The 22,158-nt window shown below is 40.9% G+C and overlaps 1 protein-coding gene across 5 annotated transcripts in view; it reads left to right on the top strand.

Annotated features, from left to right (window-relative positions):
* The window catches only part of FGD4 (FYVE, RhoGEF and PH domain containing 4), a 103,674-nt gene that overhangs the window by 48,958 nt on the left and 32,558 nt on the right, over positions 1–22,158 (top strand). For 4 of the 5 annotated variants that reach the window (XM_081878889.1, XM_081878893.1, XM_081878891.1 and 1 more), the window contains exons 2-3: positions 15,797–15,958; positions 21,551–21,731. In XM_081878889.1, coding sequence (XP_081735015.1) covers positions 15,797–15,958; positions 21,551–21,731 — 343 coding nt within the window. Of the gene's footprint in view, positions 1–7,430; positions 7,634–15,796; positions 15,959–21,550; positions 21,732–22,158 lie in introns of those variants that run through there. The other variant, XM_081878890.1, reaches the window with a different exon arrangement.

A 22,158-nucleotide genomic window follows, 5' to 3' on the forward strand; every position in this document is an offset into this window, starting at 1 on the left:
TAAAATGTTAAGGCTACCTGCATCAGCAAACTCTTCTTTTTCCCTTCCCACTTTATGGGGGACAGAAAGGTCCCACAAATCGATACGTGTGTGTCTGGAATATTCAACATGGCTTGACTTTAAACCTGTAGCTTATTCTAGCCTTTTATGTGAAAGCTATTATCTGCATATTGATCTGTTTTTCATGTCACTTGTCCAGATGATTTAATTCTATAATATGTGAGAACATGTTCACAGCAGTCAGATGCCAGTTTTTGTTGTTGTTGTTGTTGTTGTTGCTGGGGAAATGCAAAGCTGCATCAGAATCTAACATTTCATTTGAACACGTCAGCCCAGGGCATGATGAAGGTGACCTCTCCCTACTTGTTGTCTCCAACAACTGGAAATGATATTTTTACCTCTATCCATTTCAAGTTACATTTTATTTATTATAGCTAACAAGTGGTTAGTGCAACAAAATATTGCAATATGGACAGCTCTTGTTCAGTGTTCCAGCCCAACCGTGTTATCTTTTAGGATATTGTATTCCTTCCACTTAGCATGCTCAATGCTCACTAGGCTATGTTGGAGTTTCTCCTCGCCCTTAGGATTTTTAACTTACGGAATCATTTTGTCTACGTACAGATATACACTAGGAGAACTGAGTTCACATTCACTGTTACAAACTATAGGATAGCCCATTACCAATACATTCTGAATTTGTCTAGTCATCATATTTTGTATCAATTGCATACATTACTTACATGTAGTGTGAAGCAATATTTCCTTCTGTTAGACCTGAACCTAATTACAGTGTTTCTCTTTCTCTTGTTCATAATATAAACCCAGCCTCCATCAAAATTGGCTGAAAAACAGGAAAGGAATCAACAGACAGTTTTCACAGTGGAGGGAAGTAAATAGTGGGGTCCCTCAAGCTATCTGCATGTGGACCATTGCCGTACAACTTGTTCAGAAATTTACTAGTGTCAGGGGCAAGGTAACCCAGATTGCAGATGACCTGAAAAGAGTGTGCCGTCCCATACAGATTGTGAAGAGTTCCAAAATTATATTGCCAAAGTGCATGATTAGGCAATTGGGTGGCCGATGGGGTTTATGGATGAGGCTGTTTGTCCACTTGCCATTTGAAAAGCAGCCAGACTCAAATGGTTTGGAAATGTAAAAGCTCTTTAAAGACAGTCAAGGAAAGATGGGGTACAAGTGGTATTGTCTTGGGGTTGCCCTGAGAGGGAGTGATGTCCACTGAGAGGGAGTGATGTCCACTGGTGGGGTGTTTCATTTTAGTATCTAGTGTTCTTGCTCAGCTGTTCTCCTTTAACAGAATTGGGGAGAACAAATGGAAGAAATATCAAGTTATCGCTTTACCTTATCTTATGACTTCAAATGCAAGCTCTTTCAGCTTTACTTGTCTTTTAGGAGGGACTTAGGAGTGCTAAAACCTCCTAGCAATAATGTACGAGAGGTGCCACTGATTTTTCTGGTGGTGGGCCTGATCTGGCCTGTCAGCTGTGGGTTCACCATTTAGAAGTGCTAAGGGGTGGGGGTGGGCTGGCTTTATCTCTGGCCCTGCAGATGTCATTGGTTGCCAACTCCCATCAGCCCCAGCCAGCATGACCAGTCGCTGCAAATTATGTGAGTTGTATTCTAGAAACACCTGGTGTGCCACAGGATAACCACCTGTTTTTCGTATATGATCTTTGATGGCGATTGAGTCACCATGAATTGCCTTTGAATTGTTTCACTGTCAGATTATTTTCTGTTTAATCTTGAAGACAACATCCTCTGCTTTTATCCAAAGGTTTTTTGCTTTGCCTCTGTCACAACCCTTGATCATATATTTTGATTGTGACCCTGAGGGGCATCGATAACTTGTAAGCTGCTTTGGGAGCCTTGTTTGGCTGAAGAGTAGGACAGAAATGTTTTAAATAAATAACAAATTTTGAGATTGATGGGAATTCAAGGAACTCTTTTGAGATAGACTTTTTATGCGAGGGGCATTTCATACAGTACAGAGACTTTTCTTGGCAAGCTGCCGATACGTTCCATGACAGGCTGGTGTTCCTCTTTCAGACGCATTGTGGCGGGAAGTTGGTATCTAGTTTGGACAGAGGATTCTTTATCTTGGAAAATACTACAACATACATACAACATAAAAGTTTGAAAATTGTGGTCGCAATGAGGCCTTCCCTATCCCTAGTGGGAGCCAGTAGGTTTATCCAGGGTATCTGATAATAGAAGCCACTATTCCTACATGGCCCTTGCGAGCAATGCTTTGCTGCTACTTACAGAAAGCCCTTTTTGTTTTGATCCGGAATAGAGCCGTTGCATATCTCGCAAGTCTGTTTTCCCTACAGACTGACCGCTTGTATGAAATAAGCATTGCTTTGCCCTCATTTGGTCTGAAAATGCTGGAGCCTTGCCATAAAACCCTCCATCTGCCTATATACAGTTGCTTTTGTAAATGGAACATGCTTTCTGCTGTACAGGCGACGGCCATTTTGCGCGGTGTTTTTGTTCCCGGTCCCCGAGTGCGTAGGCTGAGCGCATATAAGCACACCCCACCCTGTTCCATCCCTGTTTTGCCTTCTTCCAGGTCCAAAAGGTCCCACACATCAATTGGACGTGCCTAAGATGGCTGCCGCCTGTATGCTACAACTGTTTGCCAGTTACTCCCTGTCCCCCACCTTACCCAGAGATAAAGGAAAAACGTATCCCCATTTATCTATATAGTGATGAACTGCAAAAAAAGTCCCAAGCACCTCTGACTTAAACTTGCCTAAACTTGCTAGTGTTTGGTGGTTCAGTAAATTCTATTCATCACAAGCTTTATCTAACCACTTCTGCTGAGAAGGAACTTCATTACACACCGTTTATTGACTAGTATAGCGTTTGCTGCCAATAACTAATAGTGAAAACATCAAATACCATTATTCAGTTCTATGTGTGTATGTTTTCGTTTCCGGGGGGGGGGGGGGGTCCAAAGAAAAAATGCAAGACATTCCAGGGGCCACCAGGGCTCTGAGGGATTGAATCTGGAACCTGCTGCATGCAATGTTCTTCTGCTTCTTTTAATTAAAACTGGTGTTGCATCAAAGAAACCAAAAAAAATGTTAATGTGGAGAGCAATATAAATGGAACACATAACCTTTAAAATGGAGAACTATTAAGCTCTTTGTTTCAGATTGTTTAAAAGATTTGTAGGATACCTTCCTCTTAAAAATAGGAGCTAGTGACTGACACACACACACACACACACACACACACACACACACACACACACAATGCCCTTTAGATTGAGGCCTCAGTGATTCAGTGTTATTTTATCAATTAAAATGGGACGTGGGTGGCGCTGTTATGTAAACCACTGAATCTTGGGCTTGCTGATCGGAAGGTCGGCAATTCGAATCCCCGCGACAGGGTAAACTCCCGTTGCTCGGTCCCTGCTCCTGCCAACCTAGCAGTTCGAAAGCATGTCAAATTGTAAACAGATAAATAGGTACCACTCTGGCGGGAAGGTAAATGGCGTTTCTGTGCACTGCTCTGGTTTCGCCAGAAGCGGCTTAGTCATGCTAGCCACATGACCCGGAAAAACTGTCGTTCGCGACTGGACTTAACTGTCGGGGTCCTTTACCTTTAGGTCCAGTCGTGGCCGACTCTGGGGTTGCGGCGCTCATTTCGCTTTATTGGCCGAGGGAGCCGGCGTACAGCTTCCCGGTCATGTAGCCAGTTTGATTGAGAAGGCGATTGGGCCGCATCCAGCCCCTGGGACTTAGGTTGCCTACCCCTGCTGTAGTCATTGAAAATTCCTCATAATAATGGGAGGATGATGCTTTGCTGTTGTAAATGGGAATTTGGCTTTGGGTTCTGGCACATTGAGCAGCCTTGGAAGCAGTTTGTAAACAAGGGCTCTGTGGTGGGGGTGGGGACACATGGGAAGAACTGAATCTGCATCCTGCATACTCCATACTGTCTTCTCTACAAAGAAGCAAATACATTGATTCTTGAGCTTTTAAAATTCTGTTAATAGAAAGGAGTGTAGGAGTAACCACTGCACCAACAATGAGCTTTCTTATCTTAATGGGCACAACAAAAATTATTGTAGTTTGATCTCTGATCACCACATTGACATCTTTACAATAGGAATGTGTGAATTTACTATTACCATTTCAAAGTGGAGGGATCTGAGCTTTGCCTGCTAGGCGCTTGAACAGCTTTATTTCATTGACCTTGGTTAGTCTAAGCACTGCTAAGTACAAAATCAGTTGTAGACTTTTTGGATTAGATTAATGAGATGGTCAGCACTGTATCTCCCTTAATCTCTCATGTATCCCCTTATCTTTTTAATCATCCACGGATAAAGCAGTTGATCTCTTAACTTTCCTTTTAGAAAACTGAGGTTTCTAGGAATGATAGACCAAGCTTTTAATTGAGAGTGAAATTGTTTTCACATAAGCCTGTGCCATCTTTTATACTGGAGACTTTTATTTTCCCTAACTATGGCATGAGTCTGTAATAGCATACCTGAAATGTGTTTCATATGGTATGGCTGTGCCCCTTAATTTCACCTTGTTGCTTCAACCTAAAAATGCCAATATGTAGACTTTATTTTTATTTGAAAAAGTTGGTCTTTGATTTCAAAATTACCCAGCCCAAAATTACCCAAAATTATGCCCAACCCACTTCCAGAGATGACAATTTTCAGGGATGTGTTTGCTTACCTGGGTTTAGTTTCCTTTGGAAGGACGTCTCTGGTAGCTTACAGTATTTTACAATATTTATTTGTAAATATAAAGTTTGAGTGCAAGGAAAAGGCATAGCTTAAACCAGGGGTCAACAACCTAAGGCCCATGGGCCAGAAACGGCCCGTGGAGGTCGTTTGACCGGCCCACAAGCCACCCCTTAACCGAGCTGCCCGCTTGTGCACTGCGCTAAACCAGTACTGTGTGGCGCGGGGATTCGCTTCTGCAGCACCAGAAATCGCGTCTGCGCATGCGCAGATGCCGGAAATCACAGGCACGCGCGCTCACACGCATGCGCAGTCCGGCCCACAGAGGGATCTCCGCGGGACCAATCCGGCCCAGGCAAGATAAACCTTGCTGACCCCTGGCCTTAAACAGACACCTTGAGTTCAGCACTTGTACATTAGCCTAGAAGAGACAGCAAGCTGATATGGGGCTATGGTAGTTTACAGAGCCCCCAATCAACTTTCTATGCCTCTCAGTCGGTCCTTTTCTCGTGTTTTTTTTTTTAAAAAACCCAGTTTTTGTTGTCTCTTATCACACATAAACCATAGTTTTTAGTTGTTGCAGGTATACCCTGTGGTGGAAAGTTTGAAGACTCCTGTTTAATGTAATTCAAATGCTCAGAACACTTGAAACACATTGGCATGGTTGCACAGCACCCCTGTGTGAGAGGGGGAGGACCCCAGGTACATTGGAGGAGGAGCCAGGTGCCTGTGGTTGCCTGCTTTGCAGTGGGCAGTGCCGGATTTATGTATAGGCTAAGTAGGCTGAAGCCTAGGCCCTTTAAATCTAGGGGCCCTCCCCAGCCCACCCTCCCCCCTGCGGGTAGTCTCCCCTCTCCCGAAACTGCAAACCCAAGACTTCATGCGAGGGCAGGGCAACTCGGGCCCAGCAACTATGAGACCTGGGGCCAGCCAGTGGGTCCCAATTTGAAACTCTAGGGCCCAACTTTTTTTGTGGGGCTCTTTGATACATAATCATAGAGATATAAATCCATGTGCTAGGTCATTATCACAAGGTCAGCAAAGTCCTTCAGAAATCAGACCTGTTATTGAGTTCTTGTGCAAGTTTCTAAACAAATTTTGATGACGTTTTCTGATGTCCTTTAGAGGAGGAATTGTGAATGGCAGAATTTTAAATACCCATCATCATCCTTGGCGTCATTCAATTTTGTTTATAACACTCTTTCATTTTCTTCTAGTCGTGAGGGTGGGGGATTGGGAGGGGCCTCACAAGTGGAGTAGCCTCTCTTCATCTAAATCCGGCCCTGGCAGTGCGATTTAGTGAGCATACGTGCAGGAGCACCACCACATTGCCCAGCAGTCTCCCTGCCTGAGCTGGTCTTGGAGGCTGTGTTGAGGGCTCCCAGACAGTTGATTTGAGGGGAATTCAACATTCAGAACTTTATGGCTGCCATGATGGACCATGGTGATGTGCCTGGAAGTGAATGTGTCCCTCAGATTGAAAAAGGTACCCTACCTTTAGTTTAGCATTGCATCCCAAACCAGGCTTGTGGTTTTTTACATCCGAACCAAGGTCTGTGGTTTGTCTTGCTTCAAACAAACTATGACCTATAGCCAAGATTTGTTCTGGAGAATGCAAACAGTAGGCTTGCACAGCAGAAATGGCGCTATATTAATACTCCTAAAGTAGGCCTCTTGGAAAGAGGATAGACTCCCCCCCCTTTTAAAAAAAGTGAAACCACTTAAAGTGGAGCCTATATGGCTGCTTATCAGGGACCTGAGTTGCTATAACATGAGACTCTTAATCTCAGCGTCATGGGTTTGAGCCCCACCTTGGGCAAAAAAAAATCCTTCATTGCAGGGGGTTGGACTAGATGACCCCTGTGGCCTCTTCTGACTCTACAATTCTATGATTCCATGAGATCTCTTCCAACTCAGTTTCTATTATTTCTAGCAAAAAGTAGACAGCTATGAATATCCATGTTAAATCAAATAGCACAGGGCAATAATTTGGGCTTTGCAGTATCACACTTGCTAGGTCTTGTTTTGGCAAAACTACAACTAGAAAATTTTCGTTTTCATTTTTTAAAAAATGAAACTTGCTGAGCCTAGAGATGTTCCAAGACCAAAATTATTTGTGGGCCAGTGGTTTGGCTGTTTTGTGAGTAGTTTTATCTTTGCTAATGTGTGTCTAAATGCTACTCTATTTTTCTCTAAATGTAGTGTGCAAGAGGGTTTTCCTTTCTGTTCACCACAATTTATACATCAGTGGATTTCTTAATAATTAGTATATAACCACAACTCTTAGTTTCCTTTTGATTTGGTTTTTTTAAAAAAAGTTCCCCCCAGTTCACCTCCAATAAGCAGCTGAAATGTTTGCTCATTCAGGGAAGTTGCTGAAGGCAAAATAACCACAAGTTTAGAAGGCAAAAAAGAAACTGCTGGCCAGCTTGTGGAAAGAGCTGTTATTGCATTTAAACTGTGACAGAGTTCAGAGTTTTTAAGCAGCTGAGGCACTGGATGAAAACAGCCTTTGTAGTTTTACAGAGTGCTTTTCTCCAGCAGTTTGAAAGTTACATAAGTTGAACTTCCCTGTTAACTCTTTTAGCTGGAATGAAACCTTGTGCTCCCCCCCCCAACCCCACACTTCTTGCTCGTTTGCATGTTTGCCGATACACACTCTGCGCAAAAACAGCTGTGCCTCAAGGGACAGTGGGTCTGGTCATGACTCTCGCCCGCTGAAGTGTAAACTTCCAGTGTCTAATGATTTTAGAACTCCTCCTAGATGTGGTCAGCAAAGCTCGCAGCTAAGAAGTATGTGAACCTATCATATGATCCTTGCTCATTGCGAAACTGAGTCTCTGCACGCTTAACGGCACTAGATTGACGTGTGTGTATCTGCATACATGACTGCCATGTCATCTGATCCAGGTAAAGGGTTTCATTCTGGTTTTGTTGCTGCTGCTGTTATTTTTGTGTGTTTACCAAAGTTGCCCTAATCCACATTCTTCCTTCCTGTGTGCATGCACTTCTGATAGTTTTAAGCATACCCAGATTCAGGAAAAACGTAGCAGTATGTTTGAAAATCTAAACTTTCACAAATGTTGCTTGTGTGTAATACTTGTGGAATGCCTTTCTCTCTCTCGCCCCTGCCCTTTCTTAGTTTCGGTTGGTATTATTAATTAGGAAAACACAATGTCCAGTTTGTATAGCATGCACAAAAACTGTGTTTTGGCTCTCTCTTCTTGAGCAACTAAATGGATTGTTAAGTGATTTCTATTTCCGGTTGGGAATTCTTTGTTTACGGTCAAATCATTCCTAGTTCCTGTTCCTATAAATCATTAGTGATAGTCCTGAGAGATTCATTACCTCTCTCATTTGTAAAATAGCTGTCCTTCCTGGAATGTTAAGAAACAGCTTTCCCTTTAATATGTATGGTTTGATGCAGCAACAGTTATCTATGAATTTTGTGGTGCTAGTGTGAATTAAAATGCATGTTTGGTTTGTTACAACTCCCCCAGAAATGCTTTGAGCACTTAATATTATATCTTCACTTGTGTACATTTATGCTTTTTAGGGGCAGATGGGTGTTGAAGGGATTAAAAGTCTGGACAATTTTAGGGGCTCTTGGTTCACTGTTTACCTTTTTTACGCAGTGTATAAATAGTGGTGTCAAAATTATTTTGGCTTTGTGGAAATGAAGAGTCTGCAGAAATCAGTGCAAGAAGACACTTAAATATAATGTTGCTAAAAGTAATGATGTCATCAAGGTCTGGAAATAATAGATTGGTTGCCCGGATATATTTGGAGAAGATCTTCCTTGCCCTAAAATTCTTCTGGTGCTTACAATTAAACATAAAACTTTTTTTTAAGAAAACGTTATATCACATTATTATTCATGCAAGAGTCTACATTCATCAAATTTGACACTGAAAACCAATTGCCATTGTTGGCCATTTTCTGAAGTTACTTTAATCCCTTATTTATTTATCTATTTATTTATTAAATTATTTGCATTTTCAAAAACAGGAACAGAGAGCATATTTAACCTCCCCCCCCCCATCCCACTTACAACTTCCTTGCCAATACAGCATGTATACATATACCATATGACTTTCCTTCCACACTTTTCCTGGTTCCTTTTGCTTTTCTACTACTCCCTTATTCTTGACGAAATCGTCATGGCTGAAATTTACTAAAACCTTTAAAGTGGGGAGGCAATTTGCAGAACATAAATTTGACTTCTGAGTCATGAATTGAATGGTCATTGAAAAAATGTCTCAGGAACATCATTGACATGCTAGCCAAGGCTTGTAGATGCACCTAGCATTTCCAGTCTTCTTGCAGAAATAGCAGAAGATTGGGTTTTTCTTTCTGCCCTCACAATCTGTGAAATCCCTGCTGTTGTGACTAGTTCAAGTCTAGCTCACTGCTCTGGGGGATCAATATTCAGAACCAGTTCAGTAGACTCCTGTAATGGTTCTAGGGGTTGCTCGTGCGTAAATCGGCGCCATGCTTGGCTGAGTTACCTGGGTGAACCCTTTCTGTCCGGACAGCCACCCACCCGTGGCTGTCTCAATCACTGGCAGAATCTGTCAGTGGGTGTTTCTTGAACTTCTTCCAGCAAAGAAGCTCTTTGACGCCTAGTCTCCTCCTACTCTCCCTGCGCGGAAGCCTTCTGCACAGGGAGGGTGTGGGCAGCGGAGGACCCGTGCTCTCCCCGCTGGCCTCCGGCGAGGAGTCATGGAGCCACCTCGCCGATTCCCCCATCTGCCCCCCTTCTCCTCTAGTGTTACACTGATTTCCTTCCCCAGAAGATGGGCTGCTTCTCTCCCTCCCGGTACGCTCTCCGGAATCCCTCTGGATCCCTCCCTCTCCCTCTGGCTCCGATGGCACTTCCCTGACAACTCCCACCCCCATTTGGTAATTCCTTGCTGGTCTGCTCTGGTTTCCAAAATGTGAGGGGAAGGGGGGGGGGAGAAGCTTCTCACAGTTACCTTGGGGAAGCCCATGCCTCACAATCCTCAGGTTGTTTGTAATGCATCCTGGAAAGGAATCACCACGTGCAAAGAATTTTTAAAAGAGAGAAAGTGCTGAAAGAATAAAAACAAAGTATTTTCAGAACCAGCACATGGGCCTCCAGATAGCAATTAGATAGGTGGAGACTTGGATTTTTAAGCCTAAAATTTGGAGAAACTTCACATCTAAAGGCAATGCACAATCTATTTTCGAAGGCCGAAAGTAATTCGTTGTTATTGTGTTTTCGTTTATAATTATCTGCTGGGATAACTTTAATCAGAGCAAGGAGTTGGGTCCCTTCTAACTCCACTGTTAAAAGAACACGCACTGTCTAAAGAACTTGGAGATACCTGATCATGTATAGATTACAGAAAGTCTTTGGTGTGCATTGTACTTGCCCAACTTTCCTAAAACTAATGGTTACATTTGGGAGTCTTTGTGGTCACTGTTGTTTCCTAACTTCTTCAGCCATGTTGTGTTTTGTTTATCTCAGTTGCAGATAAAAATAATCCGATTATTTTGATGCAACTAATACATAGCTAAGTTCAACTGCTCAGAGCACTGGCCTGTAAGATTAGCTCAAACTTTTCATTCAGTTAATGAATATAAGTGAATGTTTTTAACATCAAATTTATATTGGAGAGCTTTCTGAGTTACTATAATACTGAGGCCTGCACTGGTGGGTTTAGTAGATATAAAGAAATGTTGCAGGTGAATGACTTCATAGAGCAGGACTCTCTTGGCTTGAACTTTGCCCGTGAAGAGCAGCTGGAGGAGGAGGAAAGGGCAGAGGGTCAAGAAAGAGCTGAGAGATGGAGGGCCCCATCTTCCCATTCTTTGGACCCCCTGGGAAACTCAACAAACCTGTTATACCTTGAACTGTGGACAACCTGAGGAAGTACTGTCTACTTTGGGCCTGCCCATAAAAACCAAGTCTAGAGTGATACTTTTGTGGGGGATAGGGAAGGTGTAACTGTGCATTTTTGTAATATTCTGTTTATGTTGTCTGTTGTTGCTTCAGTTTTCTGCACACTGCTTAAAGATATTTTAAATATATTAAGCAGTATAGAAATCCGTCCGTCCATCCATCTATCTATGTCAATCAATCCGTCCATCCATCCATCCATCCATCCATCTCAATCAAGGGAACTGGGAAACCCAGCCAGATGGACAGGGTATAAATAATAAAAAATATTATCATTTTCAAGGCAGAAACAGGAAGTGCAGGAGTGTTGATGAGACATCCAGGTAGATTCTCCATGTGAACATGCAAGAAGGACTGGCTGTTCATTTTCCTTCTGTATTGTATAAGCTAGTGGCTGTTAAGCTTGGCAAGTGTGCTGTGAAATAAGCAATACTGCATAAAGAGATTGTCACATAAGTACAGTGAAATTGCTGCTCTGTTATTAAAGCATTCCTGGACCTTGCTCTTTAACCAAACCAGAAAATGAATTCGCTATTCAGCTTTAGGGCTAACATTCATGTTTAAAATTAACTACCATGATTCTTCTGTAGAAAAACACCAGCCAAAAATAGTTGTGTGGCTGAGATTGAGTTCCAGGCACTCCTCCTTCAGAAGAAATAGGAGCCATAGGATGGGGATCATAGTTCAGGGTTGTTAAATTACATTGAATTATTACATAAATTTCCAGTACTGCATACTAAAGATCATGCATTAAAGATTGTGCACAAGTCTATATTTTTAAAAAAGTTTTTCAAGAATGAAGAAAGCAAATGCTCTTTATTGTGAGGAAATTGAGTAAAGCCACTAGGTCAGTATTTTTAGAAACAGGATGCCACAGAAAGCTCACACACACACTAGAAGTTTAAAGACTGACCCTTTTAATAGTAACATTTTTATCATCTCAAACCATCTCACTTTTCCGAATCAGTTAAAGGTTACAGTAATTATAATTTTTCTGCAGATAGAAGTCATACTTTATAACAAAACCATTTATTTATTTATTTATTTATTTATTTATTTATTTATTTATTTATTTATTATATAGCACTTTAATAACAGTTGACTTCTGTGTGTCTTTGCTATCCATTCAAAGTCCTGTCCCATGCCTTTCCTATTGATCTCCTTCACAGTTCTCACTTTTATCAATTATTTTGCAAAGATGAGATGGAAACTCTATAGGTGAGCAGTTCTTAGATCAGGGGGTTGGGAAGTTCACAGATTTTGAATAAGATTGCACTTCCTTCTGAATTAACAAGTACATGGTAGTTCAGGGGCACTGGAGGCCCAGATAATTTCTGTGGCAAGATTGGTATGCAAATTTGGAAGTAAGTGCAGTTTGTTTCACATTTTGTAACAATTCTCTCTCCCCCCCCCCATTTAGAATATTATGGGAAAACTTGTTCTTATTACTTAGTTCTAGTTACAGGTAGGTAGCTGTGTTGGTCTGCCATAGTTGAAACAAAAAAAACCCAAAAACAATTCCTTCCAGTAGCACCTTAGAGACCAAGTAAGTTTGTTATTGGTATGAGCTTTCGTGCACTGGAAGGAATTTTTTGTTGTTGTTATTACTTAGTGTTTGGGATAAAAATTATACATTAGGAAACTAGTTCCTGCTGATTTGCATTCAGAGTTCCTCAGTATTAAGCTTTCACTTCCACTGGAATTGCTTCAGCTTTCTTTGCACTCCCTTGACCTGCCCCACATTCCCTCCTGAGCAACTTCACAAACTTTAGTTGAGGTGGCCTCAGTAAAGCAAAATGCCGAAAAGAAATCTCTTTTTGTCATATTGTACTTTCTAACAAGAGGACTTTGAAGTTTGAAGTGGTCCTCTGCAGATAGAGTGATTTACAAACCTTTACAGTACAGGAAGATCCATACCTGCAATTAAGCGTTTTTGTGTTGGTTGCTTCAGCAGAAACCTGTTAAATTGCAAAATGTGTTTGAAGCACTGAAGGGAAGGGTTTATAGTATACTGTTTTAGTTTGGGAAGTGGCACTTGGAGTAATGTCCATCCTTATACTGCAAAATTGGCATTGTAAATACAAACCCTAAATGAGAGAGTTTGCATTAATACAGAGGATGTACACCACAGTTTTGTCACTGAAATAGATCCTTTCCTCTCTTCCTTTCCAAAAAGGAGCTATTAACAATGGTGTCTTACTTGTGACTACGTCAGTGCAGGATTTCCATTCTCACAATGGTTTATTCAACATTTCGTTTTCCTTGCACATGTCTTTCTAATGTTGGTATAAGGGTTTTTTTTTAAATTGTGTCTTAAGTTATAAATGACACAATCCAGTCCATTAACTTTTAGTAGCTACTGCTGCCTAACATAGCTTAAGGTTCCAACCCATATTGGATTTGATATCCCGCCTTTCACTCCCTTTAAGGAGTCTCAAAGCAGCTAACATTCTCCTTTCCCTTTCTCCCCCACAACAAACACTCTGTGAGATTGTCCTCTATGTCACATTTCCTGATGTCACTATTAGGAAATTCATTCTACATATTGTGCTGGCCTCTTGCTGAGTACAGGTAGCCAAATTCTGCAGCTGTTCTCTCAGAGCATCACATGACAGTGCCCATCTATTGTTTTTACAGCTGCATTTGTGTCATATTTTTCCTAATATCTGACAGAATTTTGGAACACTTTTCTTTTAAATGAAGTTCTCCTTAATATTGTTCATCTAGCCAAAGACAAAACCTTAGCTGAACTGATGTAATTGTTTTCTGTCTTGCAGTGTAAAGCCTAAGCAAAATTGTCATGTGCAGCCCTGGGGTGGAACAGAGACAGTAGAAAGTTTTTGGCTAAAGTAGTCAAAATATGAATTGGTGTGTCTTGGAAAATACACAAAGCTAAGGATGTGCAAAGGGTTTACAAAGGGGGTATTTAAATCTGTAATTTGTCCTCTGAATTGACAGTGACTATTGATGGTGTAATAAGAAGTGTAATTCTTATTGGTGACTTCTAAATTATTTGGTAGCTATAGTGCCATAAATTCTGCCTTGTCTATTAAATCATAGCAAACAAATGCAGCCTTCTATGTACTAACCTTGAACATTTCTGCTCATTTTAGCATTTTAAGGCAGCACAGATTTAAAGAGGTAGAAAATGCTGAGATACTTGAAATTGTGTGAACTTAGACCTGATGACTTTGTGGTTATGTAAAATCACAAGGTGAAATCTCAAATGAATTTTCTGCATTTTGCCAAAATATTTCTCCCCATTTTATACAACAGAAGCTTCATTTTCTTATACATTTAAAATATATAAAGAACCAATTATCATGGTTCAGTTCTGAAAATAAATGTTTATGTTTGGAATAGATGCAGTACATTTCCTTCCTGTTTAGGGAAGGATTTAATGTTTGAGGCATTACTGTATTTTAATACCAGAGTGGCTGGGGAAGCCCAGCCAGATGGGCGGGGTATGTATGTATGTATGTATAAATAAATATTATTATTATTATTATTATTATTATTATTATTATTATTATTATTATTCCTCGTAGGAAAAATCCCTGTTGAAGTCTAATACTGCAAACAGAGACAAAAACAGTTTTAAAACAAAAATTAAAATATGTAATGTAAATCAGCTAAGCATAACAGAATATGCACAGCACTGGCATATATCAAATATTAGTTATGAATCAAAAACTGAAATATTAAAATAAGAAATTAATGAAAATAAATATAAAACTGAAAATGTTTCTGTCCAAATGATCTTCCTCGGCAGTACAACAAAATAACACAAACTTCTAACCTGTTCTACTAGCATATTTATTTGTTTGTTTGTTTGTTTTTAAAAAAGATGATTAAATATTTACACAGTATTCAAGAATAGCAGGACCAAAATCAAATTTGTATAATTCCTAAATGTAGTTAAAGTATTCTGTTGAGATGACAAATCCATAGATGGAGCAGCAAAAGGTTGACCTAAAATGCTAACCTCATGTGAAGTCAAATGGCCCAGTCAAATGGAAAGAACAATAAACTATTCAAAAATCTGGAGCGATTCTGTAAAAGATATTCTATTCTTTTAGCAGTGGGCATCAAGAAATAATTATTCAAGGGTAAAGGTAAAGTAAAGGACCCCTGGATGGTTAAGTCCAGTCAAACTTGGCTATGGGGTGCGGCGCTCATCTTGCTTTCAAGCCAAGGGAGCTGGCATTTGTCCGCAGACAGCTTTCTGGGTTATGTGGCTAGCATGACTAAACCGCTTCTGGTGCAACGGGACACCTCATCTTTTCAAAAACAACTGCTGAAAAAAATAATGCAGAAAAATGTCTCTCATTACTGATACGGTGTTTAGTACTTTATGAAGAAAGAAAAAAAATACAATTTGTGGGTAAAGGGTAGCAGATACAAAATTCACCCAAATGACCAATGGTAAGATGTTGAAGGAGCAGTTAAGAGAAATTAATATAAAACAGGGTTTTATATTTAACTTGTTTACTGTGAAAGAATCCCATGATTCCTCTATGGCTGGCCAATTCTGATTAAACATTTTCATGGCTGTGGAGAATCATTCCCAAGCCACTTTTTCCACGATAACCTAAAACTTAATGCAGAGCTTTTACTGTGAAAGTTGCCTTCAAGAAAAGGTCTTCAGAGTCAGTGGAAATTGAGACTTGTCTGGCAATCATACTTACGGTCTTTAAAACCACTGGGCAATGTGACTATTAGGTAGTGGACAGAAGGATAAACTAGCAGCCCAATTCCCAAGGCTGTCTTTTAACACACTTTTTTGATGTAGTAGAAGCTGAGATTAATTTGCTCTTGCATAATTATAACAAACACATTACAGCCACAACTGGAAATTTTGAACGTTTTCTCAGCTTGCTGTACAAATGAGAAATCACCAGCCTTTTTGAGCATTGGGCTCTCCAATACCATGCATAGTTTCAAATTCCACTGTGCACTCTCCTAAAAGTGCATGCAGAAGTTAGGCTTATCCAGGTTTTCCAAGTTGTTGCTCCATATTGTAAGAGGAGATAAACCACTCTGAACTCGGCTATTAACACGGAACAGAATTTCTTCCCATCTTCCTTATATGAGCTAGCAAGGAAGTCCATATGTTCAGTCATGTTCACAGTTGCCTTTTTTCCTTCCAGGTGGCAGCACATGTCCAAAGATCTTCATAACTCCACTGTGCACTACAAGCAGCACAACTAGACTGTATGAGCCAAACATTGGCAATGAGGTGGCTCAGAAAATAAATGGAATCGTACCAGAGAAGCCATCTCCACAGCCAGTTTCAATTCCAAAACCACAAGGTCAGTACCAGATCATATCTGTGACCAGCTGTTGACTCTCGGAGGCCACAAAGTCAAGTACCTTTACCAAATATGCAGTATTTTGTGGCACAAATAAAATAGCTCACTCTCACACACTAACTGATCAGGTTTTGTGAGATTGTGGATGCATTGTGGTGAAAATAGCAAGGGATGGATACAATTATTGTCATTATTTATTTATTATTTATTTATATGCCGACCTATACCCGGAAGTCTCAGGGTGGTTCACAGAATAAAATCAAAATATAAAACTACAAATTACAAAATAAAAATAAAAACAACCCAATAACGCCCTCCCCCCCAACCCCACCACATTTTAAAAGGTATGCCAATCAAATCAACCAAAGGCCTGGTTAGAAAGGAACATTTTTGTCTGGGGCCTAAAGGTGTATAATGAAGGCACCAGATGAACTTTCCTGGGGAGAGCATTCCACAGATGGGGAGCTACTGCAGAAACGGTCTGTTCACGTGTTGCCACCTTCCGGACCTCTTGAGGAGGAGGCACACGAAGGAGGGCCTCAGAAGATGATCTCAGGGTCTGGGTAGGTTCATATGCAAAGAGATGGTCCTTGAGGTATTGCGGTCCTGAGCAATTTAAGGCTTTATAGGTCAAAGCCAGCACTTTAAATTGGGCCCAGAAACTAATTGGTAGCCAGTGCAGGCAGACCAGGATCGGTGTAATATGCTCAAACCGTCTTTCTCTGGTGAGCAACCTGGCCTCAGAATTCTGCACCAGCTGAAGTTTCTGAACCATCTTCAGATGGCACTGCAGGCCTGTTTGCCGTAAAGACAATTCCTCCAACTTCCTAAATGAGGAAAGCTTAGGGCATTTTCTTTATTCCGTATGTTTGTTCAGTCAAAGGTCTGCCCTGAATGGAGTGGGAAATATTCAAAGGGTGTCTTTGCTATTCCAGATCTGTTCTGCCAACAAACAACAGGCCCTGACCTGGTTTTGTAGAGTGTTAGTTGGTACTTGGTTTCTTTCTGAAAAGATGCTTTAAATCTCTGGAAACCAATTGTATCATTTTATATAACTATTGAGTCCCCACCCAGCAAGGGGGAAACAAATCCAGGGGAAAAAAATGTGTGTGATGTTTATACTTGCTTTAACTTTTTTTTTTTTTTTTACATTATATTGCTGTTATCTGAAGCAAACAACTACATAAATGTAGCCTGGAAAATGTTAGTTATTAATATCCAGGGGTGCAAATAGGGCATTTGAAAAGAGGAAGAGTTTTTGGAGCAAGTTTCCTAGTTCTTTACCAGAGTTAAGGTTTGGATCCATGGATAAGTGAATGAGGTTCACAGAATGAAAGCTTCTTTTCTCTTCACTCTGTAGCCAATTGTGCCCCTTGAAAATGCCTCACCATGGTTCCTTTCAGAACCATGTGGGATGGTATGGATGGGAAGCTGTCCATAACTGTGTAGGCCTAATCATCCCAGATCACATGTTATCTCCAGAGAGAGGTTTTTAGGGGTAGGTGGCTCTAGGCCAACTTATTTCAGCATTTGTTTAGCCTTTAAAACAAGGCACAGTGTGCGTGTTTACAGTGTTTGCTAAGGTGAAATAGCATGTGCATACTGCTCAGCATGACCTCAAAGTAAGTGACACAGGGTTTTTTGGTCCAAAACTAAATGGTTTGTCTAACCAAATTCCTGGAACAGCGTGCACTTTCATAATCATGTAAACAGAGAAACATTAGGATAGGCAATCTGCTGTATGTCTATTACTTTGGTGTTTTGGAATACAATGGCACAAAATAATGGACTTGTGTAGATGCCAAAGCAATGGTCGTCCCAGTCCTGTACTATCTGTTCTAACAATTCTTGTAACAATGAGATGGGATATGTTTAATATTTAAGTGTTCAGTCAGAAATTTTGTTTAGACAAACAGTGAGTTAGGAGGGACATGACAGAGGTGTATATGATGAAACAGATAGAAGTTTTCTCTCTCCCATAAAATACTAGAACCTGAAGTCATCTAATGAAGCTGAATGGTACAATGTTCAGTATAGACAAAAGAAGTATTTGGTAGCAAATTCCATAGTTTAACGATGCAATATATATATTGCAATCACTATATATTTGGTAGCAAATTCCATAGTTTGATATATATATATATATATATATATATATATATATATATATATATTGCATCATTAAACTATGGAATTTGCTACCAAATATATAGTGATGATTGAGGGACGCGGGTGGCACTGTGGTCTAAACCACAGAGCCTAGGGCTTGCCGATCAGAAGGTTGGCAGTTTGAATCTCTGTGACAGGGTGAGTTCCTGTTGTTTGGTCCCAGCTGCTGCCCACCTAGGAGTTTGAAAGCACGTGAAGTGCAAGTAGATAAATAGGTACCACTCCGGCGGGAAGGTAAACGGCGTTTCCGTGTGCTGCTCTGATTTGCCACAAGCGGCTTAGAAACTTCAGAAACTGGGCCTTGCTCCCCAAACCCTCATAACTATGGGCCTGGGCCAAGCTAGATCCGTGGTTAGGCAAAGAATCATGGACATAGAGAGACAACAGGACTGCACAAGGGTCCCTGATTATAAAATCATAGAAAAAAGGAGATCCGTAGCTGCTCCAGCAGCATATCTCTATTTTCTCACATCCAGAAATGCAAGAAGGGCTTTCACTCTTGCTAGTAGCTCGGCCTTGCCCTCACCGGTTCTGGAAGGCTCCTACGGAAGAGTCCCATACGCACACAGACTTTGCGCCTGCGCAGAAGGGGAAACAGGAAGCCCCGAACATATATTTTTAGATGTCCTTTTTATGCTGAGATTCGTAGAGACATTATTGACCCTTTGCTGAAGAGGCTCGCCGACCTTCCAGACAAGTCTAAACTTAATTCTCTCCTCTTAGGCAAAGATCACAAGACGACTCGGCTGGTAGCCAGATTCTGCACCGAGATTTGTAGGCACAAGTCATCCTCTAGAATAAAATAGCTTACTAGGGAAAAGCTGAAGTCGCCCTTGGGGCGCCTCAGGGTCAATTTTTATGGTAGCCCAAATCTCAGTTGTATATATCTCAATTTTAATTCATGAGCTACTGCTGCAATCTGCTCCAATGTATATTTTGTCTTTATTGTGTTATATGAGCTGGTCTTTGACCGTAATAAATTATCTTATCTTGAACTTATCAATGGTTTCAGGCTGTGAAACAGTTTATTAAATAAAGTAAGTTGTTGGCCACCATGAGAACTGGATACTAGACCAGATGGGCCCTTGGTATAATTCAACAGGGCTGCTCTTAGGTGCTCAATGGAAGGTTGCTTTTAACATTCTTCACTCTGCTCAAGATGCTTTCTGTATAACACAGCTTTGTTATCATTAACTCCATCTAAGCTGCTGCTACTTCCATTCAGACTTATTTCCTAGGATTGTTCTGTGGCCTCCTTGTTTCTCAGCCATGTTGGTGGTTTTGAGTTCTCCTCCAACCCTCTTACATTTTATCATCTCTCTCTGTTAGCTAGCTGTTCGATTTCATGGCAATTAGCTGATGTTCACTGGCCTAGATCTGCCTGTCATTTCTAGAGAAAACACAGAGTAGGAAACAGCTCAGTCTCTTAACAGCATGCAGGTGGATGTCAAAGCAGATTCGAAGAACACTGACAGATAAAACAGCTATAATGAGCAATTACAGCAGTTCAAAGAAAAGCAGGGTGGTGATGGCTGTCCCTCCATAATATTTTCTTAAGTTTTCAGAAGACGTGGGGAGTAGGAGGAGTTGATGGGTCAGTTACAGATGCTTCATTACAGAAAGAAACACTTGGTTTTGATCCTGCTGGGATGCTTGTAGGGATTGTGATTTTTGTTACAATTATTTTTTAGCATCCTGTGCATTTGCTCTCCATGCTGGACTGATTTTCTTGAGCTATTGTGAGTCCTGAGCATGCGTTTGTGTGTGCATACATAAACTTTTTCATGAGCTTACAGGTAATTTGCTCCTCAGAAAATACCCATTTGTTCCAGATTCACAGGTTATAGTTGTACTTCACAGAGATTGCCGCACAAGGCATGTGACCGACCACCTTTGGCTTGCCAAAGTTTTGAGGTTTTTTATTTTATTTTAACATTTTGACTCTTTGATTGGGTTTGGAATTCAGGGACCTGGTAGACCACGGTTCAAAACCCCACTGAGCCATGAAGCTTACTGAGTAACCTTGGGCCAATTGCTGCCTCTTAGCCTAACCACCTCACAGGTTTGCTGTTGGGATTAAATGAGGAGGAAGAAAACCATATATACCACCTTGTGCTCCTTGAAGTGCGTGATGCAGTAAGGGCAATAAATATACTGGAGAGAGACAGCGGCTTCAGCTGGGAAATTCATTTCTTCTTCTGGCAGCTGCATATCTAGCCTACAAGCTGTATTCCATAACCTCTGATGTGTTGAGAAGCACTCTCTCTCCGTGTGTGTGTGTGTGTGTGTGTGTGTGAGAGAGAGAGAGAGAGAGAGAGAGAGAGAGCGCAGCAGCATTCGAAATTAGCTGGGTGTCAGTTGTGATTTGCGACAGGCAGCTGGCCTTTTGTGATGAAGTGGAGATATCTGGTTGCCAGGTTTGGCCCCTAACATCTCCATCTGGCTAGCTTGTGTGGCTGCGATGCCACACCACTCGGCTGATCTGTTGGGCAGCACAGCACCATAAGATATGCTTCTTTTGGTGCTGCTCTGCCTTGCAAATCAGCTAATACATGTGGCAGCGCGGCAGCAAGCGACGTGTGTCTTTTGCTGCCACACTTCCCCACAGACCATTTGCTTCGTAATCTTGCACACACACAAAATGCATCTAGACATATCATTGTGGTGACCATAACCTAGATTTAAGGTGCTATTTGGCTCCTAGATTTTATAACTCAGTTTCTAACACTGAGAGACAGACAAGCAGATAGAGACTTGTCTATGACTGACTTGGATTGTGGAATATGCTTTGCTTGTTTCTCTCCCTGATTCAGGTTTGAGCCTTGGTGCTTGGTGTGTGCTTAGTTTCAAATAATCCATGCCCCATCAATGTGTCCATTGGTGTATTTTCTTCTGTAGGGACTATTTCTAGGTTTACATTTACATACCATTTGATTTTGGTATGGGGAGTTGCCTGTATTTTGAAGTGGGGAGTTGCCTGTATTTATTTTCATACAATGTATATATCACTTGATATAGAAAACAACAAAAACACCCACAAACCAGTTTACAGAAAGAATGAAACAATAAAATTACCAGTAAAAAGAGCTATTAAAAACATTTAAATAATAATTAAAATCAGTTATCAGCTAAAAATGTATTAAAACACATGTAAACCTTCTACATATCTGGGCAGGCACTGAAAAGAGTAGAGTTAAGGCAGGGAGTACAGAGTACAGTTTTTGTGTTTATAATAATAGCAGTGTTTATAATAATAGCAGAGCTTTCCTGAAAACAAAAAAATACCCCGGGAAATCTGGTGGTTTTGGAAAGGGTTCTAAGAATCCCATAGGCCTTTCCGGGAGTCACAGTGTTGAACAGCTTTGATATATGAAATGCCTCCAAATGCAAAATACAGTATAGTATGTTCCTTTTTCTTCACAGTGCCTCCAAAGCCATTACATCTGCAGAATTCACAGTCATCCATTGCCCACCAAACCCCCAGGCATAAAGCTTTACATTCTACGAAGCCAAGAATGGAGGAAGTTACACCTACCTCTTCTTGCGTATCTAAAGAAAAAACTAGTAAAGTGTCTGATCTCATCAGTCATTTTGAAGGAGGCAGGTAAACAAGTTTGTTTCATTTTTATTCAAAAGGGTACAGATTAAAAGAAGTATAAGTGACAGCGAATGAGGAACTGGTGTGTGCTCCACTTTTACAGCATAGATGGATGGTTGCGTTCTAGTGAAATGCAAAATTGGGAAGCTGATACATTTCTTAAGGCTATATATTATTCCTTAGCATCTCCTTTATATTGGGCCAACTCGTTCATTCTGCACACCAGGTATCTTCTTGCTAGTCAAATAAATGGGTCTATATATTGGTTATGGATGTCAAAGGCTTGCATTCCGTTCCTTTAGATAGGGCAGTCTAACTCTCTTACAGTCTTTCTCCACGCTATCCATCTGTCACTCACTCTGATTCCGTCCACCATGCCACCACACTTGGCTGCTATCACTCATGCTTCTGCTCCATTAAACACTCACACTCG

Source organism: Podarcis erhardii, assembly GCF_964252035.2.
Source record: "Podarcis erhardii genome assembly, chromosome: 10".
Classification (NCBI taxonomy): domain Eukaryota; kingdom Metazoa; phylum Chordata; class Lepidosauria; order Squamata; family Lacertidae; genus Podarcis; species Podarcis erhardii.